The 20,829-nt window shown below is 43.1% G+C and overlaps 2 protein-coding genes across 4 annotated transcripts; one reads left to right on the top strand and one right to left on the bottom strand.

Annotated features, from left to right (window-relative positions):
• Positions 1–79: 79 nt before the first annotated feature.
• Positions 80–14,244, bottom strand: zc3h7bb (zinc finger CCCH-type containing 7Bb). 3 transcript variants are annotated; one of them, XM_047609582.1, is made up of 21 exons: positions 13,526–14,244; positions 12,702–12,763; positions 12,553–12,589; positions 12,187–12,384; positions 11,576–11,734; positions 11,197–11,337; positions 11,090–11,117; positions 10,754–10,989; positions 10,321–10,600; positions 9,768–9,826; positions 9,534–9,633; positions 9,164–9,325; positions 8,864–9,069; positions 8,663–8,763; positions 8,322–8,503; positions 8,104–8,183; positions 7,683–7,933; positions 7,483–7,588; positions 5,617–5,725; positions 5,149–5,282; positions 80–4,941 (listed from the first exon to the last, which is right to left on the bottom strand). In XM_047609582.1, the coding sequence occupies exons 2-21, from the start codon at positions 12,758–12,760 to the stop codon at positions 4,906–4,908; spliced, it is 2,664 nt and encodes an 887-aa protein (XP_047465538.1). In that variant the 5' UTR covers positions 12,761–12,763; positions 13,526–14,244; the 3' UTR covers positions 80–4,905. The 3 variants fall into 3 exon arrangements, with proteins under 3 accessions (XP_047465538.1, XP_047465537.1, XP_047465539.1); XM_047609581.1 differs by having other exon boundaries at positions 10,754–10,992; XM_047609583.1 differs by having other exon boundaries at positions 10,763–10,992; positions 13,526–14,243.
• Positions 14,245–14,805: 561 nt separating this feature from the next.
• rangap1b (Ran GTPase activating protein 1b) lies at positions 14,806–20,195 on the top strand. The gene is made up of 16 exons (XM_047610014.1): positions 14,806–14,937; positions 15,324–15,440; positions 15,526–15,653; positions 15,969–16,028; positions 16,151–16,330; positions 16,436–16,570; positions 16,741–16,899; positions 16,989–17,102; positions 17,188–17,287; positions 17,398–17,482; positions 17,578–17,749; positions 17,860–17,943; positions 18,087–18,189; positions 18,311–18,399; positions 18,758–18,879; positions 19,057–20,195. The coding sequence occupies exons 2-16, from the start codon at positions 15,329–15,331 to the stop codon at positions 19,139–19,141; spliced, it is 1,728 nt and encodes a 575-aa protein (XP_047465970.1). The 5' UTR covers positions 14,806–14,937; positions 15,324–15,328; the 3' UTR covers positions 19,142–20,195.
• The last annotated feature ends 634 nt before the right edge of the window (positions 20,196–20,829 follow it).

Here is a 20,829-nt window from a genome sequence, read left to right on the forward strand (position 1 = left end):
CTCTCGAGGGTACACGTGCGAGGCTGTTTTATAAGATCAATGTAGACACGTGTGAAAAAATTCACTAACCACTCACTGCTACTGTCAGACAGGTTTTTAATACATCCCGTCCCCTCAATTCAGTCATGTAATTAGCATTCCCACCATCGCAATGTGAACTGCGCAATTTGATGAATGTAAAACACAGGGGTTTCTTTTTTTTTTTTTTTTTTTTCTAAAACAGTTTATTAAATGCTTTCAAGAGATTTGGTCCACGTGTGATCTTGAATTTCCAACCAGGAAGGAGAAAAGAGAAAACAAAGTCGAGAGGAAAAAACTAAACGTAAAACAACCAAATGTAAAAATACAGTACAAAAAGAGGCCTTGTTTTTTCCACTCCCAACAACCCTGGTTTCTTCATTGAACGTGTTGAAAACAACTGATATATCCGATCCTTTTCTAACTTACTGAAAACCGATTCATTAAGATCTTTTGAGGCTGTGTGGGCGTGTGCGTCGGTGCTGCGGATCAAATGACACAAACTGTACCGGGGCAGGAGGGGGGGTGAGAGAATGCAGGGCGGGCTGGGTGTCACATGAATATTTCTCGAGCCGAAACTCAACATTATTAAGCTGCAGCAGAACTGATTCACAAACTCTGAGAGAAAACAGAACTTTTGTCACAACAGACAAAGTAAAGTGACGTTTATATAAATCAGGCCAAAGCAGAGAATCTTAAAGGAATGACCAATTTAATGAATAAATTAACACAAATTGTCACATTTTGCCGTGGTTGATTTATCCAGAGCAAATATTTGATGTCTGTCGCCAAAAAAAAAAAAAAAAAAAAAAAAAAAAGTATTTATAGAAATTAGCGAGGGCCTGTGAGGGAAAAAATAGCGCTCTGACGATGACCAAAAAAGGCGCATGTGTGTGTGCCAACGCTGACCCACTCAGAGCACTTAAAAGGTCACAGGTGAAGGGATGCGATATATGGGAGTGATTTCATTGAGAACTATTGTATTCATGTGGAAAAGGATATTAAATCCAGTCAGATACATCCATCTTATCAATATCTACGTCTTACACTGCATTGATCTTGCAGTGGAGGCCGTTAAGCCGAGCAAAAAAAATGCAAAAAAATCTCTTCCACATCTGAGGACATTTATCAATAATCGCGTTAAAAGCCCTCTGCCTTCAAAAGTCTTCAGTCATAATGGCATCAACGGTGCCGTTTAAAGTAAAAGTACACAATGTGTAATCACATCCGAGTTTATAGAGCTGATCGGGGAAAGTGTAGCAGCAACAAGCCTCCGTGACAAGTTTGTGTCATGATTCGAGTTACATCAATAAATCTGGTCCTACGCTGGAAGAGGAGCCTCAACCTCAGATGCTCTATTTTCTTTTCTTCTTTTTGCTTCAACGGTTAACTGGTATTTAAAGGCAGTGGTTTCAATTTTTTGACTGTACAGCCTTTGTTCTCACATCAATTCACCCTCCAGCCAAAAATCTAATCTTTCAAACTAAATTCCAGCCTTTAATTGGTTTACAAGCTTTTTTTTTGTGCCAGCCTTTGCTTGGTGGCTGCTGTACATTTTCCAGCTGCTTTGTAAATATCCCGAACACCCGAATGAGCATTAGAGTGGGCATCCTTCTCCTCACAACTGTTAACTCCCTAAAAAACCAGATGGGGACACATTTCTGACCACAGCACGCTTTTGCACAGCCATAAAAAAACAAACAAAAAAACAAAACAAAAAAAAAAAAGACAGCCCACCATCTCTTATCTAAATTACCTTATAAGGGTGTCTAAGTATTATAATAGGTATCAGGTATCATATACTGTATATAGTAAGCAGGATTATACAATAGGGGTATGTATCATCTTATAGGTGTAGTATATAGAATAAGGCGCTATACGTGAGTATATAGGCCTCTATGTATGCTTTTGTTTCCAGATCTGTCCTTGCCTGGTGAATCGATTCAAACATAAACTCAGAGCACAGGCAGTGAGCAGCGAGCTCGGACGCTGGGATCTAACCGAGACACTGTGAAGGAACAAGCAGTTTACAGCATATATGCTTCAATCATTAACTCATCTTTTTGTTTTGTTTTTTTTTGTTTTTTTTATCCCTTTACAAATGGAGCTCAGACAACATTAATATACAGCAGCCTCGTACTACTGACAACATCAACCGACCCTGTAGGATTTTAGAAACGTACAGTAAACACGGACGTTTTTTTTCTGCTCACTGCCTCCCAGACAGAGCTGTGCACCGTCGCATACACAGACGCATATTTACGGTTAATTATTATACTCATACATGGATACATATATAAAGAGAGAGTTATACATTGCAATTAACATACATATATCAATAGCATATAGAAGAGAAATAGAAATAGTCAATAGACAGCAATCATTATAGTCATCATATTCATCATAATACTAGGAGTAATACGATCCCTCAAAGAAGCTAATACCTGGGTTGTTCCAGACAAGGGCGTAGTGGCGCCGAAGAACAAACTGCTGTCGAGTGCCAAGCATTATACGCTTGGGCTTTTCTAAATTCTGCTTAGGTATTCATGATTCTTTTTCTTTTTTTTTTTCAGGAACTGCATATTTAAGACACCGCAGCCAATTCTCTTTTATTCTGTTTGACCACAGACCAAAATGGAGGGACTGCAAAAAGACTTTTCTTAACATAAAATGCCTCTTCTATTCACCAGCGCTGTTTCAATTAAACATTATTTGATTTTCAAGCACTGAGCCAAAGATGCTCTTATTTATTCCATTACTCAAAACTTAAATTTCACATTGTGAAAGAAAAAAAAAAGGGGTGGGGAAGGACTTAAGTTGGGTGATTTGCATGATTTAACCATTCAGTAATTGAATCAAATGAATCAGCCTCTGCTGCGATTCCCTCCGATGGCCCCGTCTGGAACGACCCACACAGAAGGAAACTTTTCAAAATAAAAAGAATCTTCAAAATAAAAAAATAAAATAAAAAAAAAATTCACTATAGTCATCTAGTTCAGCGATACATGTCATATAGCAATACCTCAATAACAAGAAGTTCATCTATGTAATCAATACAGGTTTTCAGGTTATATATTTATTAAGCTTAACTGCTAAGTTATCAATTATTATTAGTAGTATACCATTATTTGTAAATATGTATAATATGTGTGTATCTGAATATAGACATACCTCCATCGTGTCTCTGTCACACATTAAAGGCTAGAATAGGATGGCAACAGGTCTCCTGTGTGTGTGTGTGTGTGTGTGTGTGTGTGTGTGTGTGTGTGTGTGTGTGTGTGTGTGTGTGTGTGTGTGTGTGTGTGTTGAGCTGTTGTTTTAGAGGCACAGTATGTGGTGCGAAACGTTTCTCCATTCTCAAGCTAAAGGTTTATCTTTGGGGGCCACTGTGATCTATCAAGACATAAGGGTCCAGGTGAGGATTTCATCTGAAGGCTGTGGGAGTGTGACCTGGTTATTTTTTTTACTGCAATAATGACCACGCTTCAAGATGGAGCAACCCTTAAACCCTCCACTCATTAACTACAAAAATATATTCTTAATCATCTATATCCATCTTTTCTGTTCAAATGATTGTTCAGCTGCACATCTTTTTAAATTATTTAAATTTTTTCCCCCCACCGCAACTCAGGTATTCTGCACAGTCAGTATTTTTAACGCGCTTCAGTCAAAGTGAGGTCATTATTTTTCAATGCAGTCTGAGCGGACTCATTGCGGAGAGCAGCTGCGTGCCAGAGTCACTTCCTTCTAGCTCCCTTACACTTCACATCTTCGTCAGCTATATTATTATAAATATTCTAGGGTCAATACTCCCTCGAGTGCTTCGGCAACAATTGCTCCAGGCCTTGTATATTTTATATTTTATCTCGTTGCCAAAGCGCATCTCTCACAGGAGCGGTTTGTGATCTTTTTGTTTTTCTATCAAAGGGGGATTTTAATGTTTCACAGGTTTTTTGGGGGCATGTAAGTATACTTACAAACATTCCACCAGAGCAACGTTTTAAATGACTAATTTTCTCGTTTTGAAGGCCCGTGCAGGCGTTACATTCATAGCGCTCTACCAATATGGCAGACAATATAGCAAGGAAGCATAAACTCCCCTTAGAAAAAAAAAAAAAAAAAAAACATGCTCAAAATCCATCTCCATAAAGTTATTTTGACCCTCTCACTATGTTCCCACAAAGGAAGGAGAGTAAGATTTGGTTGTCTGTAGCGAGCTGTGTCCACCAAGACCCTCGTTTTCCCAATACCTCCACTTCATCATTTATGACTGCCATAAACAGCACTGCACCGAGAGCTTGGCGTGATTGGCACTCCAAAGTTAAAACTGAAACTTTTAGTGTAAGAGTGCAGAGCTTTAATTGGGACTTGAGCTATTGCCAAGCAAATATTAAGAGCTGCGGCCAGCGCGCTCACACGACAACGGTTTCAGTGCTACAAGGCCGAGAAAGGGGGAAAAGAAAGGGTTTGGTGGACACAAAGGCTCAGGCAAAACACAAGTAGATTATTTTAGTCAGAGCAAAACTAGTTGTCTGTGGAATCTTTGTGGTATAATCTGCCGAAGGGGAACCTAAAGGTGTCTTTTGCGAGTATGACCTAAAACAAGTTTCTACGGCTGAAGTCCTGTACGTTACAGACGAAGCTTTCTCTCGGTGTTTATTAGTGCCAGTGATTTGTGTGTTCATGTTTGTGTGTATATTTATATGCGAGTGTGGGGTTCCAACCATTTTTGTGTCAGTCAGTGCTTTCTCACTGCACTCCCTCCAGATGCTAGAGGGAGTCAGACCGTCAAGGTGACAGCCTGCTCAGTTGTAGCTGGTGTGGCAGGCCTGTCTCACTGTCTGCAGATCAGCAGCGATCAGCTGCCTCTAGTCAACACACCGACACTCAGAGGTCTTCTCCATCTGACAACCGCCGGCCTCCCTGAAGTGACACACGTCAGTCAGTGCTACAAACTGAATTGCAGTGGATTAAATATAGAAGAAACATAAAAGAAGCGCATTTCTTTATATAAACCAGCCACTAGCTGATAGAAGCTGCACACACGTTTCAAATTAGCTCGAGATTCATCTGTAAATACCGCTACAAGGCAACAGAAGGAACCTGTGGTGTTTGTTATGAACCACTTACCATGCCTTCTGTGTAATCTGCTGTTATGGTGACCTGCTTGTCCTCTGGGGGTGGAGTCACGGCAGAGTTGTCCGTGCGCCTGCTCTGGTTGGTGAGCTGCAGCCACAGTTCGTACATCTGTTGCATGTCTCTCACTAAGGAACAGTGACGCAAGAAAGGACGCAGAGCACAGAGATAACATCAGAGACAACCGCAGCGCCCTCAAAGATGATTAAAGTAGAACAATCAGAGCAAGTGCATTAAAATCAATGTAATTATGGGTATCGCTCTCGTTGTTGCAGTGACGGGAAACGGGAGCGATTAGACCAGAGGACACGATAAACCAGCTGATATAGAGATATTCATATACAGAGGAACAAATGGTTGCTAATCCATGGGATGTGATTAATTCTTCACTTTTTTTTTTTAATAAAATTAAAATCATATACAACTCCTGTATAACAATCAACCACGGAGCCAGAAGCTTACAGCTGTTGTTCTTCATGTATGTCCAGACGTCCCTCTCCTCAAGACTGTGGGCGAAGGAGCAGTTTCCAATATAGTGGCACTTCTTCTGCTTCATCACATGCACACACATCTAGGTGAGACACAGGGGGCAGGATTTCAGTGTGATTCCCACAGCTTCACTTAACACTTTTCAAGTTGAAAGACAAGCGACTTGACTGATTTTGTTTGGTTCTCACTAAAAACTATTAGCACTTATGTGACCTCTCAGCCTGTGTGAGCCACCTCTCAGTTTGGTCAGGTCAGCTAGCAACTAGCTTACAATCTCATGCTGGCTTATCCTTCACCTCTGTATAGTATCGTTATTTTATGAATTAAATAACATGTTGAAAATTGTTGAAGTAAGAAAAATGAATCATTATCAGAAATAAGTAAGGTAATTTCTCAATTTCAATTTCGCTTTATTCAATGACAGGACCAGACTTGGCCAGAATGTCATTTGGTTCAAATCAATGAATCTCATATTGTGCAAGTACAAAGAACAATTGATGCGTTTTATGGCCAAACTGATTGGTTAATGAGTGAGCTGAGGCTGCTTTTCTTAGAAACAATGGAGGAAAAAAGGTTATAACTGCAGGACAACACAGTGTGGTGAACTAGTGTAGCTGCCAGGGAGATTTTAAACTTTGTTTGACCAATTCATTACTACACAGGATAAGATGCTACAATTGAGCCAAAATCCCAGACAAAACACATTTAGAAGCCCAGTCAAACTGAAAAAACAGCTAGCAACCAACAAGAAGACACCAGATAACTAGCTAATGGCTGTAAGCGGCACATCACTGGGGTTTTCAAATGGGCACAGATCCCTTCACCGATGATTAAGTGAGTTCAGGTCGTCCTGGAGTCCCCCCTCTTCATGCTGCCACCGCAGACCTGCATGACTTTCAACCATTTAGAAATTAGCTCAGCCCTTTTTACTGCTATTCAATAAGCGGTCAGGTGGTGTCTGAGCTACCTCTCTCCCTGGAAGGGAGGATACAGACGCTAGTTTGGGAAGGGGAGGAGGACTGAGGATACAGGAAGGGAGGGAACAGGGACGTGGAGGTGGTGGAGACGTACAAATACCTCTGAGTAACCATCGACAGCAGACTGGGCTGGAGGACCAACAGTACAGCTCTGTAAAAGAAGGCCTGCAGCAGACTCTACTTCCTGAGCAAGCTGAGATCCTTCAACGTGTGCAGTAAGATGCTGGAGATCTTCTACCAGTTGAGGTGGTGGTGGAGAGGAGGACACTTAACAAGCTGTTATCAGTCATGGATAACCCTGACCGCCCTCTCCACCAGACGACAGACAGACAACGGAGCTCCTTCTCCAAGAGACTCAGACAACTCCTTTGTCTGAAAGAACGCTACAAGAAATCTTTTCTGCCTCAACCCATTACGTTTGTTTAATTCTTCATCTGTACGTAACAGATGACACTCTGGACATCTTTCATTCTTGTATTCACTTTTTTTCAATTCACTTATTTTTTATAATTCTGTAAGGAACGTGTATAAAGTATGTTGTGTTTTTCCTGCTATATATAGTATGTATGGTGTTGCGTGCCTGTACATTGCTGCTGCGACTGTGAAATTTCTCAGTTTGGGATTAATAAAGCATCTATCTATCCATCTATCTATCCATCCATCCATCCAGGACTGAACCACGACCTGCACACCCAAAAACAAAATGAACCTACCAAACGTTCTTGCGGTTCACGACGCTCATACAGACTGAACCAAAACCCGAAAAGAACAACCTCATACCCAAGACTCAGACCAAACCACGTACCAACTACTAAAACTACTAAAAGTGGGTCGCGGAGGAAAAATAAATGCTGGAACTCACGTCATATTGCTGTGGATAGGTGCGTGAGAAGGGAAGAGGACGAACAACAACCCACTTCTTCTTCTCAAATGATTTCACCAGCAAGACTCGGCGCTCCTTCGTCCAGCTGAACAGACGGAGAACAAATAATGAATTCAAACAAAACATAGTCGAAAAGTATAGATTTTTGAATTCACGTCAGATGAAACGTCGCCCCTCACCTGTGTCGCGCCTTGGCAGTGCAGTACTTGAGGTTCTTGTCAGGCTCATTGACTTGACCTTCTCTCCAGCACTGACCACACACAAACTTCATTTTCAGGTTGAGGGGTCGGCCTCTGCACGCCCCTGCTCCTAAGCCTCCCACTGGACTCACGCCCCCTCCTAAGCCATCGCCTCCTACTCCGCCCACACTCCCGATTCCCCCCAGCCCTCCAGCAGGTACGCTGCTGCTTGGATGGGGTATATGGAGAGGCTGGAAGAGAGAGAGAGACAAAGAAATTCTGTAAATGATTGATGCATTAACCACTTGGGTCAAAATACTGTTCTCTTCATTCTCTTTCCTTTTAGCAAATAGTATGAAGCTTTAAAGAAGAAGCTCCCTGACTCCGGGTCAAAGACATTCAACCGTACCAGTGTCCTCACCTTCTGCTGCTTCTGTGCATTCTGCTCCAGCCTCTGCCAGTGTCTCTTGGACTCCTGCACCATCTCTTCATGCGTAATGCCTGAAGGAAAAGTCACACACAGCTCAGCAAACAGCTCCTGATTCATCTTAATTACACTACCATGAGCTTTTGACTGGTAGTGTACCTCACCGCAAAGCAAAGGTGTTAATGAATCCGGGTAACAATGTTTTAACCCACCAGTGTCCTGCTGTAGAACCCAGCATTTGAGTTCTATGACAGAGTGAGCAAAGGAGCAGCTGTCCTCGCGCTGGCAGCCGTAGCGGACCTCGTGGCGACACACGTCAAACTGGCAGAGCGGGTGCAGGGGACGCACTTTACTGTAGCGCACATTGGCCGACCTCACCACGTGCACCAGGCACCTGCAGGTTAGAGTGAGGGTTAAGTTATGCGATACGGCAATTTTCTGGGTTCTGCATAGTCAAAAATGTAAATAGCCTCAATAGCCAAATATCACTTTGTTTGTTACTGATAAACGTAATAAACTTCACATTTCTGCAAAGCGAAGACAGAAGGCTCACTTGTTATCGTCGAACGAGTGACGAGCTGTGAGGTTTGAGCAGACTGCCAAGTTCTCTTTGCTGCGTTTGCTAATGATGCGTGGCTTACTGTCAAAACATTCCTTCAGAAAAAGGGAAGAAAACGCAAATAAGTGAAGGTTTTCCACCGATTCCCAGTCCTAAATACAACACAAGCATGAGAGGAATGTGCGACGGCCTCACCTCACAGAGGAACATGAACATGCCCATGTGGAGCTGCAGCAGTCTGGTGACGCTGAGCGCTCGTCGCTCCGTGCTGCCCAGCGGATCGAACAGCAGCTCTCGGCTCAGAGCGCCCTTCCTCTCCTGCGTCCAGACGTCGATCTCCTCCTGGCAGTAAGCGAACGTACAGTTCTCCCCGTACTGGCACTCCTGGCGTTCCTGCACCTCTGCAGCCAACGATATGCCACATTTTTAATCTGTTTGGAATTCTCCAATTCAACCACCTAAAACCTTAATTCAAGGCTTTAATCAAAAACATACCTTTACAGAGAACAAATGCCCCCAGGAAGTTGTTCCGTGCAGGCCGCGGCCGAATCCTCTTCCAGGTGGGGTCGTCTGTGTTTTTGAGGCGACACAGCAGCACATCCCTCTTGCAGCGATGTGCTGCCTCTGGCTGATACTTGTAGTCCATCACTCGTGGACCTGTGAGCAAGAGGAGGAAAGAGGTAATTAGGATACTGATAGATTATGATAATAAAAATCTTTCATTGCTTGTGAAAAATTACATCTGTCAGCAGTTGGGGCTGATGAGTACTAATATAATCCTACTGGGAACATTTAGAGAAGGTAAGAGAGGGTAGCTTGCCAAAGGATAGTACGACAGAATGACTCAGATGCTACTTTCTCCCACCTATTCGGCTGTAACAGGCATGACAGGCTTGCCGAAACTCATGTGTGGCTGCCAGAGGATTCCTGGAGAGCAGAGAGAGGTTGGTTCCTGCTGGACCATTCTGAAAAAGAAAATAATAAGGAGATTCTTCATTAGGTGAACACTCAGAAATGACTCTAAATGAGTCTAAACTAGAATAAAAAAGTAAAAAAAGAAAAAGACAGCAGCACATAAAATACTGTGTGTTTTACTCACTGCGTGTGCAGCACCGTGGTTACGCATTCCAGGTATGAAACTGTGACACACTCGTCCCCCTGAAGACCACAATCACAAGGACACTGATGTCAGACATCTTACTACAATAGTGCTGACTCATAGCGTCTGCCGCTGATGCACATCTCAGGTTAAAATCAGCTGCCTCACTGTGTCTTGATTACTCCAGCTCGTATGGCTGGGATCTATACTGCACCCATCATTGTGTTACATGTGTGATTCAGATCAAAGATTAAGTTCCTGTACCAATCTTTCAAAGTATGTAATGCAATTAATAACCTCAGCACATAGAAAATGAGAATTAAAGGTCATTAAACCTCATTGAAAATTCATCAGTCACCAATAATGAAGGGAATTCAATTTACTATAGGATACTGACATTTCTTTCTTGGGGTATAAAACGTCAGACAGGTCAGCTGTGGTATTCATGAGCATGCTATATGAAATTTACAAACACCACTTTGCATGATCTCGCTCTGCACCAAATCGCTCTGCACAAAAAAAAAAAAAAAGAAAAGTGTGTTGCTGTGCTCACCAGGGAGAGTGTATTCGGACAATGAGTCGAGCCCGCCAGCGGCGACTCCCGCATTCCCGTCTCCATCTGTGGGAAAGCCTCCCAGTGCGTCCTGCGCCTGGGTGGAGCCCTGGTCCCGCAGAGGATTGTAAGGCTCCAGGGGGGGCATGTCACTCATGGAGGGGCTGAAGAAGGCTGGAGGAAGCTGGGGTGACGGAGCTGGAAGGCTGGGCGAGTAAGGAGGCCGGAGGCCGACGGCCGTGTTGGGAAGGTTGGTGGGGATAGCACCCTGAACTGGACTCTGGAGGAGGAAACAGAAATTTATTCAAGTTGAAACAATAAATGAATAAAGACTGCAGATGCTGACCCAAGACAAACTGCAACAGAATGCACACTAGCTATGTGGTTTGGCCGATACGACGTCTTTCTCAAAATGTCTGTGTCATTCACGCACTTCACTAACTTTCTTGGGCATGCATTCCAGCAGACTGTCCAGCTCTTCCTTCATGACATTGCTGCTGCATTCATCCATGTGCTCTGACACTGGCACAGAGTACGGCATGGGAGGCAGGGCCTGGCTGGGGCTCTCCGATAGGTCCGTGCACGAGGTTACCACGGTGGTTGCTGGGTCATCGCTGACCGGGATGGGCGTGGCCAGGGGAGCAGGGATGCACTGTGCACTGGAAAGGTCTGCTGAGGAAGAGGGATAAGGAAATAACTGGAAGAACGGGGAAACAAATGGGAGCCTGAGCAAAAGCAGACAAGTTCAATAATTGCTAGTTTGACATACCTGGAGATTCCAGCCCATTGGAGGACATCTAAATAAATGAAAAGCGATATTAGCCTGCCGTTGAGCCACATTAAAGTACAAGCCCTGGACATGACTGCAGCCCCTACCTCTCCGGTGGGTTGGGAAGTCTCTGAATGGCTCTCCCCGTCTGTGGCCGTGGACTCTGTCTGCGGGCTGACGTAGGCTTTACGACCTTTCAGGCCTAGTTTATTGGCTAAATCCTGGGCCAGGTCACTCACCTGCCTGTCCTGGAAGATGAATAACAAAAAACAAGAGCAGCCACTCAGGAGAAGTTTGATTTATTTTAAATGATAATGAGAAACACACAGCAGCTCACAAAATTTGTCAAATAAATCCCATTAAATTCCACAATATAAACACTGACATCTTGCCGTGCTATTCCAGTTTAAGCATTAACCCAAACACTTCCTATAGCTGCATATTTTATACTAGATCTTGAAGACACATTGATTGCTGATTACATACGTGTGGCGCCGTGAGGAGACATTTGGTTCCACACTCGTAAGCCTCTCTGAATCGTCCCATCTCCCTCAGACAGAGCGCTCTGCGGTACAACGCCCTGCGACTGCCCTCTGACACACACAGTGCACTGTCACAGTCCTGGACGCCGCGCTCATACTCCCTCTGAAAAATAGAAACATAACAACACATGAGACAAACAGAAATGTCAAGAGGGAATTTTCTTTGTTTAACATGGAATAAAGAAAGATTAGCACCATCAAGGGTTCAACCATCGAAATCACAATCACAACAATGCACTCCCACGTATGAATTAAACTGAAACACTGTGACATTTTCAGTATAATGCAACAAAGTTACAGACACAAGCCTCCACTTTTCCTTCCTTCATCTCTAGCTCTGGCTTGAAATATCCCACCTGCCAGTTTCCCTGATTTCACCCAGCTGAGAATATTTGCAAAAGTTATAATGACGTCAGAGGCCACAAGCTAGTTCTGCAGAAGAGGATACTTGTTGTCCGTGCACGCCCTTAGAGACAGCTCCACCTTTTGGAAACCTCTGCGCTAGTGCACTGAACATCTGCACGCAGACAGATCCTCTGCCTCTTTCCCTCTCACCATGTGGTAGTTTGCAGCAGCCCTGTTGACGTAGAGGCTCTCCAGCAGCTCGTGGGGGATGACGAGGGCTTCGGCCTGGGCGTAGCGGGCCACACTGATCCCCTCTCCGTACTGCTGGCTTGCCTGCCGCCAATCTCCATCTCGGAAACAAGAATTTCCCTCGTCCAGCAGGTTACACACCAGCTGGGTCAGAAATGCCTGAGGCCAACACGAAGTGGTCACACACACGTGAAAAGAGGGAAACGGGATATTTACTTCTAGGCCCAGTAGAAGTTATGGGCGTTATGAACTCTGTGTGCAAATAGTGTAGTTAGTTAATATAAAATGTAGCTGGAAAAACAATGAAATAAAAAGATAAATGCAAACCTCATAACTCTCTGGCTCTGGGAAAGGCAATGATGACCTGTGGACAGAAAGAGGTCTCCAATAAAAAGGGGTGTGCACTTTGGTTATGGTTTTGTTTAGTAGTTGTAAACAAGGCTTTAAACTTTAATAATATTGCTTCTCCTACTTACTGGATAAAGCTCATTGCTTTCTGAATCTCTTCTCTTCGTTTCTGTCGTTCAGGATCCATATCCTGAGGATGAAAACAAGATCGACTCGAGCAGTTAGAGTAGTTCAGATAACCTCCGTTAGCATTAGCATCCAGGTGGTTAAGGTTATGCTCTTTGTATATTCACACGTTTGTTGACTATTACGTCCCAAATAAACCAGGGCCTGCAGCTCAAGCTAAGCTAAGAAATCACCGGGCTCCCGTGAACAAGTAGCGGGGCCAAGTGATGATGCAGCCGGGTACACACACACAACATGCTGGTCAGGTTGACATGTTTAGCCAACCCGGGGAGAGAAACAGCGGGACTGTTTGCAAAGGAGGTCGCGTGTAAATTTGAACCGAAACCTCCAAACATTTTGCGGACTGTGTTAGTAAAGCGCCGGATGCTGCATGTTATCAACTCATGTTGCTCACTATACGGGCGGAGGTGAATAGAAAACACAGAACTTGCACTGTGCCAGTAGCTGATGGTGTTTGTGAGGGGAGGCTGTCTGAGGACCTCACCAACCAGTGGTTCATACTAGCCGCACACCGCTACGCGCTAACACCAGCTAAAGGCTAACAACCGTAACTTGCTTTACTAAATGGAGAAAGAAAACCCAACTATAGATTTCAGAGAATGGCTTAGTATATTTCGAAGTCACCCCTGGTGCACAGCCGCCGTGTTGGGTTGACATATATTAATACTCTAACCAGGTTTAAACAGCTACCAGAGAAGTTAGCTGACTTCATCTACCAGTGGGACCCTAGCTAGCAGCCAAACCCTGAGTTAGCACGGCAACTCACCGAGACTCAAGGTACTGCGCTTTTTTAGATGAGAGGTGGCCTCACGGAGCGACGACGACAGGAACAACCAAGGAGCCGAATATCAGTCAGTATCCTGGCGCATATTTGTAGGGTTGGTGTCCCTGTCATTTGTGAGTGGACGGAGCTCGAGTTTCTTTGCTACAGCTCCGACTGCTGATGGATACTACCACTGACTGGCTAACTTAGCTACCTGCTAGCTGTTTGGGCTAGTGCAATATCGCAACAAGTTTACAGGACACGTGTGGCCACGGGATGGCAGCAAAACGATCACTGAAACATTTCATTGGACGCTGAATGCATTAAATTGATTTCCACTGTTATCAATGATGCACCGTATTCACCGCCTTCATCCAGTCTTTCTTTTTCTACACTGACTGAACCAGCATCATTGCTTGTCTCTTTGACAGACTTTGGAAAAACAAGACTGAAAGTTGAGATTATTATGAAATTATTCAAGATATCCCTCCAAGTAATTATAATCTGATGGGATTAGAAACAAATTTATGAAATGTGATTTTTATTTAACAGACTCTTAGAAAATGTATATGTAACCTAATTCTCCCCTGTTCCAACACATGCCTTTGTACAACAGAAATTTAGATAGCTAGATAGATCCGAGAAATAATTGGTGGACTGTCCTTTTAAATTATATCTCATTTATACGGTTTAATTTTCTTGTTAATGGCTTATCCATTTTTTTTGCCAATAAATTTCACCAAAAATTAAAATGGATAAATGAATCACTGATGCTTCAACATTTCAAGATTCAAGATCACTTTATCGATCTTCGCAAGGAAATTATTTTGTCCATGGAGTCACAAGATAAGAAAAACAAATATGAACAAGGCACAGTTATGAGAATAAAATAAAATAAGAATAAGAAGTAGATAAAGTAACATTTACAAAAATGCACTGTCCAATTTGGATAAAATATAGAGTAATTACTCTAAGGTTTGCTAAAGTGTCTTGTATGCAAATACATTTTTAATCTAATTATGTGTTAATATATCAGATAATATAGCAGTCATACGGAGCATAGCGAAACAAGTACATGTGCTTAAACTTCCTTTTCAACTAACTTTTTTTCTCTTATTCTAAAGTTAAAAAGTGGTGTCGCTAGTGCACATTGTTTCTTTAAATGTTTAAACATTAATACAAGTTATTGTTTTTAAATTAGTATGATATTTATACTGGGGAAAAAACAACCAGGTAAAATGATTTCAGGTGGTGCCAGCAGAGGGCGCCAGAACACAAATTGTTTTTGTAACGCACGTCCACGAAGAAGACCACGGCTGTATGACGTCACGTAACGTGTAAACCGGCGCGGTGCGCGGAAGGAAGAAGAAGCGGCGAATATTCACCATCATTTCTCAAGAAAAGTGTTGTTTTTGGTAAGGCCTAATAATGATACTAGTTGACTGACTGTCACCGGGAGTCGTTTAACTAACACAATAGCGGAGAGACGCGAAAAGTCAACACATAAAGTCGGACTAACTGTCAGTTTTATCTTGTGATGTCAGCGCTTTTAATGTTGCGCACTACTATTAGTTAGCACCTGTAAAGCTAAATGGCTAACCTGAGAGTCATAGTTGTTGTTTTTCTGGTGTTAGAAAGTTTACAAGCTGTTGAATAGCCGCCACAATTTCTCGTTTTCGGATATACCATTCACTTGTCATCTTAATTATTAAATATCAAATAATTAAATAAATAAACAAACCTCATTAATAAAATGTGATCTTCATTGTCTGTGATTTGACTTTTGGATGTGTCCCCACAGTCAACATGGCCTCAGATGACATTGCTCAGCTGGCTGATGCTCTCTCCAAGACCCATGTTGGAGATGGAGAGCTGAGTTACAAGGGACTGGGACTGAAGCTGGACAATGCAGAATCAGGTAGGAGGGGATTTAGCTTTATTTCATCCTTCACACATTAGTGTGTACTGTGTGACACCTGATAACCTGCCGCCTGTGCTTCCAGTGGAGGGGCTGGTCCGTGAGATCGAGCAGTACCAGGGTCTGAGAGCTCTGCGCCTCGAAGGAAACACTGTGGGAGTGGAGGCAGCCCAAGCTATCGCCAAAGCTCTGGAGAACAAAGACCTGCTGCAGGTACTCCTCATTTCATGATTTAATATGTGAAACATCAGTCATACATTAGTCGTGAGCTACACCACACATGTTAACTTTAGTCTGATAATTGCCCTGATTCCAAGAAAGACATTGACTGCACTGATGCTCTGTGTTTGGGTGTCATTAAATGACATAAAATACTTTTACTATATGTTTTCTAACATCTCATATGCATCAATATGAGGTATCACTTAAAACAAACAAAAAAATGCTCAAAAAAACTTTTTCTTTGACAAAATACATTATAGAAATGTCTGTTTTCATTTGGTTTACAAATCTTTCTGATTTCCTTAGAGATGCCATTGGAGCGACATGTTCACTGGAAGGCTGCGCTCTGAAATCCCAACTGCCCTGGTGAGAATATCAGTCACTGTCTTTTGAGATTGTGTGCCAATACAAAATTTGCTATTCATTAAATTGCCTTGTATTGTAAAGACCATATTTTTTATGTACATTCTCCTGTGTGCGTTCACCAGCGTTGCCTTGGCAGTGCGTTGATGAGCGCCGGTGCCAGGCTGACCGAGCTGGACCTGAGCGATAATGCTTTCGGACCAGACGGCGTCAAGGGAATCGAGCAGCTGCTGAAGAGCCCTTCCTGCCACACCTTGAGGGAGCTGAGGCTCAACAACTGTGGCATGGGCATCGGTGGAGGAAAGGTGAGCTCACAGACCGCTCCTTCAAACCCAACCAGAATTAAATCTGTTTTGATAGGTGTTTGCTTTTTAGTGCAAACGGTGACAGTGCTTGTTTGATTTGTGTAGATCCTGGCTGAAGCTCTGATCGAGTGCCACAAACAGTCATCAGCTCTTGGAGCACCGCTCAGACTCAGAGTGTTCGTCGCCGGGAGGAACCGCCTGGAAAATGAAGGAGCTAGCGCCCTGGCTAAGGCCTTTCAGGTAGGAAAAAGTCTTTCCTGGGCTCACCGTGCATTCAGATATTCAATTGACCTGCCATTTTTGCTTGTTGCAAAGTTCAGTCAGAACTTTGATCAGCAAAATCTCAGTTTGTATGTATTCGCTGAGAAACATTGTATACAGTATGTATAAATGTGATTCTGCGTTTCCAGCTGATGGGCAGCCTGGAGGAAGTTCACATGCCCCAAAATGGAATAAACCACACCGGTGTGATGGCGTTAGCTTCAGCCATGCGACAAAACCCGGAGCTTCAAGTCCTCAACTTCAATGACAACACGTTCACCAAGAGGGGAACACTTGCCATGGCACAGGTGAGGTCTAAACATTTTCAGAATTTCCCTGTGAGCAGGGAAGTTCTGTATCCAGTGTTTTTGAAGCCACACTTTTGTCGGTGGTTCAGGCTCTGAGGCATCTCAGGAATGTCCGGGCGATCAACTTCGGCGACTGTCTGGTCCGCTCTGAGGGAGCCATCGCTCTGGCCGCTGTCCTGAGAGAAGGACTGCCTGTCCTGAAGGTCAGTTTACCTTTGTGGCCTTTGTGTCTCTTTGTGTCTGCCTCACCGGGAGCCACTGAGTGTCCTCTCATTTCTATGTCTTCAGGAGCTCAATCTGTCGTTTGGTGAGATCACCGAGGCTGCAGCGCTGGTGGTGGCTCAGGCTGTCATGGACAAACCTCACATGGAGAAAGTTGACCTGAACGGTATGCTGCACACAGTGTTGGAAAGTTCAGTTTCATTTAGTCCAAACGTTAATTCAAGAGTGTGATAACATAACTCTCAATATGTTATTACTCTTATGTGACTGTAATAGGTAATTGTCTGGGAGAGGAGGGCTGTGATGCTTTGAGAGAGGCTATGGAGAGCATGGACAAAGGAGACATGCTGGCATCTCTCAGGTAATATATTTGTCAAAGTAATCTATTGAGTCTTTCGTCGTGTTTAACTCCTTGAAAATGTGAATCACAGATAAATGTTGTTCATTGAACTACAGTGACGATGAGGGAGAGCCTGAGGATGATGACGAGGACAACGACGATGGCAGTGAAAACGAAGATGACGGTGACGATGTCAGTGACGGCTGTAATGACGAGAACGGAGAGTACTGTGAAACTGTGAAGGAAAACGGAATAAAAGAGGACAGTCCTAACAAATCTCAGAGTCCGGTAAGATGACACAAACCGCTGTTCTTCTTCTCGTTCGCCTCCTACTTAATTATTTTCCACAAAACCAGATTTCTCACGGGTTCTTGTCGTGTGTTTGTGTCCTCCCTCAGGCGGAGGTCACGTCTTTCCTCAGCTGTCCCTCTGTAGAGAAGCTTCTTCAGCTGGGAGAGATGAGGACAAACCTGCAGCAACAGGTGAGAACTATGTGAGAACTTGTGATGGAAGAATTCAATGCAACAATGTTTTGCCACTCTTTTTTTCTTTTTTTTATTGGGTGTAGATTATTTGCAGAAAATCATTATAACCTGTCACTGAGACACTTCTCTCTTCCGTCCAGGTCGATGCATCTGACCCACACAAGGCTGCTGAGGTCCTTTTAAAAATCTCCTCCCTGTACAGCGAGGACCAAGAGGTCCAGACAGCCGTCCTAGAAACTATCGGTGAATAAAATTAAGCCCCACTTTAAAGACCATTCATAAGTGAAACATGTATTATCTGTGCTGCTGATGAAAGAGTTCAGTCTTTTTGGATGGATAGATGTCATTGCTTTGTGTCCCACAGATTTAGTGTTGAAGAAGCTCGTCTCTGGTTCTGTCCTCCAGTCATACTGCTTCCTCTCCACTTTGCTGGTCATGATGGGACTCCTTAAGGTACAGAGCTGCTGGAAAGGCTTAACTCTGTCTAATGAGCACATGGCATAACTGAAGTAACATGTAGTAGACCCTGTTCATAGCTGATATTAACATACGTTCTCTGTGATCTGATAACAAGTGGATATCTCTGATTACATGTGTTCACACTTTTTGAGTGATCTCTTAAGATCCAGTAATAGTTATGTGTTCAGTATGCAAATAACATTTTGGCTGAAGAATGTAATTTCTTAATGGCCCGGTAAAAAATGTATCACGTCCCATATCCTGGTGTCAGGGACCCTGGCAAAATATGTTGAATTTTAATTAATTGCTTCTATCAGTATTTGACATATATATATTTTTTGTTTGTTTTCAGGGAGAGGGAAAAGTGAAAAAGGTGTCGCTGGTCCCAGGTCAGCTCCTCTGTTTGGAACATGCAGTCCAGCAGGAGTACTTCGCCCAGCACCACGCCTCACTGCTTCATATCGTCCTGTCCAAGTAAGACAACCCTTTGTCCGCAGAGCTTTCTCATTTAAATGACCAAAATGGAAACAGTGCACCCCGATCCGATTTGTGATCTTCAATAAGGATGACTTTTTAAATTTTGTGGTGTTGAACGTGTGATCGCTATGAACGACTGGGTTAACACACGCGCATCTCTGTGTGAATCTCCAGGAACGGTGAAGCTCTGAAGTCCCTCAGCAGCGCTAGAGACAGACTGAGCTCCGCTCTGGAGAAGAGATGCAACGACCAGCACTGATCCATCCCCTCAGCCAATGAGAGCACAAACACAGGGATACACACACACATACACACACACACGCACTGTACTGATATTCAGTTCATTCTTTCGGACTCGAGACCAACAGGGATGCTTTACACTTGAACAAAGGACGAGTACAACCACTGATGTCCACTCTTGATTTGTGTATTTTATGAAGGCATGACTAAGATTGTGCAGAATGTCTTCATTTTTATTTTTCTACTGCTGTTTGTGACTTATATTTTTGTAGAAAATAGGTATAAATAATAATAAAAAAAAAAAAACGAACTTAACATAGTGTAGGATTTAACGTGTAAAAGCAATGAAACTGATTGTAGCCTGAAGTGGAGCTAATTGTTGGCAACGTTAATCTGGCACCTTTTGTAAAATGTGAATTAACTTCCGTATAGTTTTAAAATTCACTGTCAATCAATTTCTCCATTTCAGACGAGATTCCTACGTATCTGTGGAAATATCTGGATTAACAGGCATTTATTGATCCTAGTTTTAGATCCGAGTGTTACATATTGTGATATTTGTTGCTGTAATGATTTGATGAAAAGCCGAGAGGAGAAGATTGACGAAGATTGTAACAATCTATAAATCAAAATAGGTTGGTGAAAAACAAAGAGGGAACTTTGCTGATGAAGGGAGAAACAAACTGACCGACCAGTAACAATCCTCACAACGCTGCTCGTAGTCTTAAACCATATCCGAGTGCTGTGTGCATTAATCTGTGACCGCGCACACTCGCCCATAAATCTGAATACACACCGCGTGTGCGTCAGCCTGCACTGAACACAGCCGAACACTGCAGCACTCAGGGGACCACAATCACTTTTATCTCATGTCTCTTTATTTGTGCTCTTGTTTGACCTTTTGTTGCACATATTCATTTATTGTGTATTACCTCATAGTTCTTTATGTCTTAGTGACGTGATGGAGCGTTTAAGGGAAACGGGATGAGGATGGCATCTATGTCTGTGGCATTTAGATGATCTTAATGACTTTTTGAATTCTGTCTTAAATATAACTAATCTAACAACCCTGACTCTGTCTGCAAGTGTTTATCTGAAGTCAGAAGATTACACACATGTTACATACACAATGTCGTAATGATCACCAGCCATACACAACATATTTGCTGGCAAAACAGTCAGATATGGCAGCATCACGTAGCATAAGATGCTTTGCTGCAGGAGGGACCGGTGCACTTCAGTAAATAGATGGCATCATGAGGAAGGATGATGATTTGTGATTTCAGGGTTTTTACTGCTGTTCCAAAACGTGAATGAAACTAAGTACTGGGATCTGCAAATAAAAAGGGGTTGATGTGGATATGCTGAGGTAACGGCTGAAGATGAAAGCCAAGCTTGAGTCCTCCAAATGCATAACAAGCCCAAGCATACTTCCAAATATGTGTGAAATTGTAGTTTAAGGACAACAAAGTCGAGGTGTCGGTGTGATCTTCACAAAGCCAAGAGAAGATTTGTGCACACAACTGAAAAACTGAGTTTGAGAAAGGAGGCCTGTGAAAGCCTGGCTGACCCATCAGGAGGAAATGGCTCAGATTTCTTCATCTGGTAACAAGCTTGTTGAAGGCTCAAAGTTTTGAAATTAACCGATTTATGACTTCCAAATACTGACTGACTGTACGTAAACTTTTAAAACACTGGAGATGTGGT

The sequence above is a fragment of the Mugil cephalus genome, chromosome 16, assembly GCF_022458985.1.
Source record: "Mugil cephalus isolate CIBA_MC_2020 chromosome 16, CIBA_Mcephalus_1.1, whole genome shotgun sequence".
Classification (NCBI taxonomy): Eukaryota; Metazoa; Chordata; class Actinopteri; order Mugiliformes; family Mugilidae; genus Mugil; species Mugil cephalus.

Excerpts from the sequence above, each read along its gene's own strand:
- zc3h7bb (XM_047609581.1), bottom strand. The coding sequence starts at position 12,760 with ATGGATCCTGAACGACAGAAACGAAGAGAAGAGATTCAGAAAGCAATG. Across the intron at positions 8,184-8,321 it reads GGTTCTACAGCAGGACACTG|GCATTACGCATGAAGAGATG; the intron begins GTGGGTTAAAAC and ends CTTTTCCTTCAG. Across the intron at positions 4,942-5,148 it reads CAGATTACACAGAAGGCATG|GGAGGCCGGCGGTTGTCAGA; the intron begins GTAAGTGGTTCA and ends GTGTCACTTCAG.
- rangap1b (XM_047610014.1), top strand. The coding sequence starts at position 15,329 with ATGGCCTCAGATGACATTGCTCAGCTGGCTGATGCTCTCTCCAAGACC. Across the intron at positions 15,441-15,525 it reads GCTGGACAATGCAGAATCAG|TGGAGGGGCTGGTCCGTGAG; the intron begins GTAGGAGGGGAT and ends CTGTGCTTCCAG. Across the intron at positions 16,571-16,740 it reads CCCTGGCTAAGGCCTTTCAG|CTGATGGGCAGCCTGGAGGA; the intron begins GTAGGAAAAAGT and ends CTGCGTTTCCAG.